The sequence below is a fragment of the Halichoeres trimaculatus genome, unplaced genomic scaffold (genome assembly GCF_033239565.1).
Source record: "Halichoeres trimaculatus isolate MK-OKI-2021-1 unplaced genomic scaffold, fHalTri1.1 fHalTri1_scaffold_12, whole genome shotgun sequence".
Lineage (NCBI taxonomy): Eukaryota > Metazoa > Chordata > Actinopteri > Labriformes > Labridae > Halichoeres > Halichoeres trimaculatus.
The window spans coordinates 14,538,056-14,544,055 of NW_027437190.1; the positions used below are offsets into that span (position 1 = coordinate 14,538,056).

A 6,000-nucleotide genomic window follows, 5' to 3' on the forward strand; every position below is an offset into this window, starting at 1 on the left:
ATTTGTCTTTGGCATGGCTCCAAGTACCAGTTTAAACACATTTACAAACATAATAAATCTCTCTTGGAAAATTAGAAATGTATTGATTGTTATATTATGTCATTTTGTTTACGTGTAAGAGGAAGTGCGTTTGTATGACCAGGTTTTTTGTGGCGCTTTGTAATACCACAGTAATTTTTGTGGCTCTTGGTCCCTGACTCGTTGGCCACCCCAGCTGTATATCATCCCAGTGTACCAAACTCTTTCCTGTTGTGCCCTTACCTATAATATATTTTACAGTACTCTTTGTATCCCTACCTTTCAAATCATATTGGAATCTTTATGTCATATCATCATGTTGTATCATATTTTATTATTTATTTTCATATTTTATTCTCTATCATATCATTTCATATGGTATCAATCAAGTAATGTCTTATTGGATCTTAATGTTGTAATGCTTGCTGATTGATTTGATTATATTCAGATCATTTTTGAAAAGCTAGGCGCAGGTTTTGCATTTTATTCTCGGATTAATTGGGCTGAGAGTAAAGACACATGGCAGCTTTGTGTTCCTGATCCCTGTTTCTGTAATCCGCAGAATAGTCATGTTTTCTCTTGCATGCAGATGATTCATCAACATGTTGGGTCACATTTTAGATCCAAGCAGTGTGTAAGTCAACAGATAAGTAATCCTTTGTTTGCTGTCAAAATGGTCAAACATTTCTCGATTACATCTTCTCAAACAAGAGGCTTTGCTGTTTCAGATCAGTGTAATCACACTTAAGTTTGAAAAATAACAATGAAAATAACACAACATGTCATTTCATGTTACCATGACCAGATTCAAGACTCCAGATAACCATATCACTAGACTGTACCTCCTCCTGTGCATCCTTCCTGGACTGGGCCATAATTCGTGGGTGCCACCATTCCTCCACTCTGCGTCGAGTCTCTGACCGATAGTCCTTCTCCCAGACACCTGTCTCACTAAACAGGGTGCGGGTGCAGGAGGACAGGAGGCAGTGTGCTGGTCTTAGGAATGTACCCCTAATCTGGACCAGCCGGGCAACACTCGGACACAGAGCCAACCTTCTCAATGAGAGCTGCATGGTTCTGTCACCTGAAACGGAAACACACAGCTGTCAGATGGACTGGGATGTTTATTCTCAGGGACACACCAAACTAGCAGCTTAAGACTGATTAGAACCTGAAATATGAACATTTATACTGATATGTGAGGCTGATAAGACCATGTGTTAATTATATGTGTGCAATGACGCACACTAACAAGCGGCAACATGTCAGCTGTATGAAAGGTAAGGATGGGTACCCTTCACATGTGAAAAAATATGGCACTGATGCCGGGTACCTGGCACTCTGTATCTGTATTAAGCAGTACCAATTTTCACTACTTTCAGTACTTTTGTGTGTGTTTACACTGTAATAAATATTAATTAGTTCGATAATAAAATCTCAAAGTTTTTCAATTAGACATATTTATTTCTCAAACTCACACTCTCATGTTCATGACCGTCCATCACCGTCAACTCTTCCACTCCCTCACGGTAACAAGGATGCGTTCAGGTACCTTAACATGGTACCCTTTGATTTTACATGAACTGGTACCCAGTACTACAGACAGAATTCAGTTGGTACCTAGGAAAGTACCTAATTCTGCACCCAGCCCTAATGAAAGGATCTTTAAGTGTCAGGATGTCGATCCATAGGGCAGGTCTATAAAACTCAGTTCTATGCTCTTCTGTGTTTACAACCATTTTTGTGTAGTACACTGTCAATAGTGTGTTTTTTGTTTGGCAGAGCTAAAATAACATAAGGGAAGAGGACTACAGCTGCTAAGCAGTCTGGAGGTATGGCGCCAGTTGTTTCGCCAACAACTCGAATGGCAACTTGCAATATGTGCAAGTTTAACTCCTCACTTTTCTACTGCTGAGGTTTAGATTGAATTTAATACCTGTAATTATCAGAGATCTACTGAGCACAGGTCAGAATCATACTTCAGCAATCCCAGGGAGGACTTCAGTGTTACCATTGGTCTTCCCACAAAGACAGAAGTAGGAAATTGAATAGAATATGGACAATGAAATAAGTAATAGGTGCCAAACAAGATGAAGCAGTATTTACATTTTGAATGCAACAAGATAACCTGTGTTAACTTGTGTTGAACAGGTATTGCACTTTGTATTGACCAGTTTGCTGGCAGATTGCAGAGTTAAAGGGGTGTACACATTTAAAACCCCACAAGATAACGAAACAGACTATGTAAATACATTTTCATTATATTTTTGTTTACAAATTTAAAAGCTTGAGGTTATCAAAACCACAGCTCTCAATAAGTCAGATGAAGCAGGCCTCTGTACCCAACAAAATGAGCTTGAATATACCAGCAAATCTGATATTTGTTTACATCCCATACCATACATCTCTTTTTATTCTAGTAAGTTTACACTATGATAATCAGCCTCAACGCTCTACTTTAACACAAACAGCCAGTGCAGACCGCAGAGTCCACACACTGAAACAGAGAGATTGACAGCTCGGCTTGGCAGCTCCTCTCTTCTTCACACTGCTGTTTCACAGTCTGTGTTCTTTGCACCACGTCACTCACACAACAGCATAAATTTGTGAAATAAGTTTATTCAGCGTGATGTGACTACACTCTGATGTGAGAAGGACATTTTCAATCAGATGTTCCAGTGTTTCTCAAGTCCTTATCCCTGCTGATAATCACTCTAACATCACTCTGATGGACCCTTAAGCACACATAAAATGTCTCTCATGATTTTTAGCCGTGTCTAGTTAGAAGGAAACAGCACTGCATCATAGGATAGTCCAAAACTGGATTGTTCAAAAGCCGAAAGCGTGATAAATGACAGGTAACCAGTCGAGCCACAAACAACTTCATTCATCCATCTCTGGCGACTTGGAAAAATCACCACTGATGCTTTATTCTGCATGAATGCAACAGTCGGGCGAGACTTCCCTGCGACTCAATCTAGGTCAGGCAGTCAACTGTAAGAATAAACAATTTGACCTAAATTTACCTTCCAAACAACACACACAGACACACACATACACACACACAGAGACATATATAAACACAGTTTCCACGGTAACCAGAAATATCCCTACAGTCTGTGCTTAGCAGAGGACAACTGCGAATAACTTGACCTGTCTGGAGAATATTTTCTCTGTGATGACGCATCTGGATCTGAGAGATAGAGAGAGACCTTGAAAGTGGCTGAGCAGAGGAAGTGGCTGTTTGCATGTTCTGATGTCACCAGGTGGAGATTGAGATGTAAATGTGGTAACTAGAGATGTAGGTGTGTTGATCTAAAGCTGCAGGGAAACCTTGAATGAGAGAAGATTCTATATGTTGAGAAAAGCTAAGGTAAGTTGAAAGACACGTCCTAAAAGACATTTTTCCTACTCATTAGCACTTCCTAAAGGCTCAGAACACAAGAGTTTTTAAATGACAGATTGACAAAAAAGCAAAGTTTATGTAGCCAGCCTGAAGGATTGAGTTACCGAGCCGGACCGATCCCAGATCTTTTTGGGATAACTTCAAAAACTGAACCAGAGAAAAGCATCACTCTCCCCTCCTGTCCTCTCCTCCACCCACCTGCCTGTAGAAATGCGTTATTTTGCGAAGTTCTCTGAGCATAACCTAAGCATCACAGCAGCCAACAGTCCTCCCTCAGGCTGAGGCTGGGAGAGCCGAGCACTCAAGGTTGTGTGCATCTGTGAAGGTGCAAGTGAGTGGGCTGACGAGAGAGACTGAGAAAATGTTTCTATGGTGACTGAGCTCATCCATCCGGTGTTTCCTGAAAAGAGTGACTGAAAAACTTCTGCAGACAGTGCACACAGAGGAGTGACATGCTTCACCTCTCAGAAATCGATAGTTATACATCATGACCCTGGTATTGTTCTAAACTGATGCTTGTGATTAGGCTCAGAGGTTTTTTCCCAGCACAAATATGAAAAATTGGTTGATTTGAGGGAAGGTAATTGAACACATGGTTTGTAAGACCTGGTATGTTTCTCAAAAATTAAATGTGATCTGGAGAAAAGATTTACCCAGGAGCACTTTTTTTTACTAAAAGTTTTTTTTTGTTTTTTTTTATGTCTGTGGTTGGCACGTGAAAATTCTTCAAATGTTCATATCTCAGTTTCTTAAAGCCCCAAGTGCTACACTTGTTCAATTCTGCAAAAATAAACATTAAAAGAACTCAGGATGCATAAATGCTTGCTATATTCAGATTACCAAAGTGATATGTAGATTTATCAATTCACTTGAGCAGAAACAATTCATTCAGTATTGTCAGGAGAATTGATTTGCATCTAAATGCAAAATCAATAAATAAACAAAAATAAAACACCATATATAACTCAATTTGTTGTCAAATGAGTTCTAGTTGCTGTAAAATCAGTCAACAGTCAGAACTGTTGTGGTTTTCAAATAAGGCTGCTCAGAAATCTGGTAGGCACTGTTACACAAGAGATTTCATAATTAAGGACATGGAGAACCACGAACAAACGAGCAAATAAACAAACGAACAAGAATCCAGAAGTTCTTTTCATATTTAAGGCAGCACTTTGTTAAAACACCTTCAGATCTATCAGGATGACTATAGCATGTCATTATTACACAGGCTATGATCAACGTATCCTCCTGTCTCTCTTCATAGCACAACAACCTGGTTCTCTGTCAACTCCAGGTGCATATAAAAGCTCATGTCAGCATGACATCTTAAGCATTGAGTCTTCTATCATTTGTTTCCTGGTTGAATGCTCAGGTTGTCGACTGACGGATGATGACACACATGAGATAATTTACCGTAAAACTTTCACTCTGAACGCACTTACTGCTTTATTTTCGCTGCTCTATTTCTGTGTTGTAGTCGTGATGAAATAATCCATCAATTCTTCTTTTCGAAGTCAAACCCAGATATTAAAAAGGATGCATATGACCGGATCACGACTTCGCTACGGGCGCCGCCATCTTGGATTTCAACAACTTTATTGACACGCCGTTTGTTGACAAGACAGACACGCATGTTGAGTGAGGGGAGAGCTTGTATAAAACTGTCATTAACTTCAACATTTTTTTATGTTGTTAAAAACTATCAAACACTAACACTTTTGTACAGTGGTTCTGAAGCGCAAAACAAAGAAACACAACAATAATAAAGAAAACACAAAATCAAAAAAGAAAACACACAAAAAAGAGAAACAAAAGAAAAAACTTAAAACGTAGGTACCTGCCCTGATTGGGGCTGGTTGGACGAATTTACCTGTCTGTCTTTTTAACCAGAGGGCGATGCTCTGTTCATGTGTGGAATTTCAACACAACATGAGCTCTCTGAGTAATACAAAGTCCCTAACTTACCCTAACACTTACAATTAGTCCCTATCATCAAAGAAAAAGTATACTCAAGGGGGCATACATGTGAAACTGGATTTGCTGTCAAATTTTCAATTTATCAAAATGAATTTGCACACACTGACACGTCATAAGTAAGTTTAAAAGACAAAACTTTTCTCTTATAGGGGACCTCTTTATGTGTGTTGTCTTTCTTGCGTGTGTTTTGCACTTCGAAACTAACGTTGTGGATAATTGGGATAATAATACTGGCCTACCTAATGTAAGACAAGTTGTGTTTTGTTCTTAATGTTATTTAAATCAGAGATTATGGGTATATTTTATGCATTTGCATCTTTTAACAGAAGTCAGCTGTATAACCATGTGTTTGTGTGCACAGATTGCTCAGCCTTGACTTTAGATTTCAGTCAGTGATGGCTCTGCGTGTAACCATGGCAAACCTGATATCTCCTTCTCTTATTATTTTCATTCAAATGACCAAATTGATTGCCCTTGGACGCAGATGATTGCTTTTTGACTAGAAAAGTCAGTAAATTAATTTGACAAAGGGAATTGCAGTGAGTAATACTCTCACTTTAATTTGTTTTTGTTGTTTGATGTTAAGGGACCTTTTATAT

The 6,000-nt window shown here is 39.0% G+C and overlaps 1 protein-coding gene across 1 annotated transcript in view; it reads right to left on the reverse strand.

The window, feature by feature from the left end:
* lars2 (leucyl-tRNA synthetase 2, mitochondrial) overlaps positions 1–5,050 on the reverse strand; it is a 41,069-nt gene extending 36,019 nt beyond the window's left edge. Inside the window, exons 1-2 of the mRNA XM_074684372.1 lie at positions 4,867–5,050; positions 861–1,102 (exon numbers count right to left, since the gene is read on the reverse strand). Of these exons, the coding sequence (XP_074540473.1) occupies positions 861–1,091 (231 nt within the window). The 5' untranslated portion in view covers positions 1,092–1,102; positions 4,867–5,050. The remainder of the gene's footprint in view (positions 1–860; positions 1,103–4,866) is intronic.
* Between the last annotated feature and the right edge of the window lie 950 nt (positions 5,051–6,000).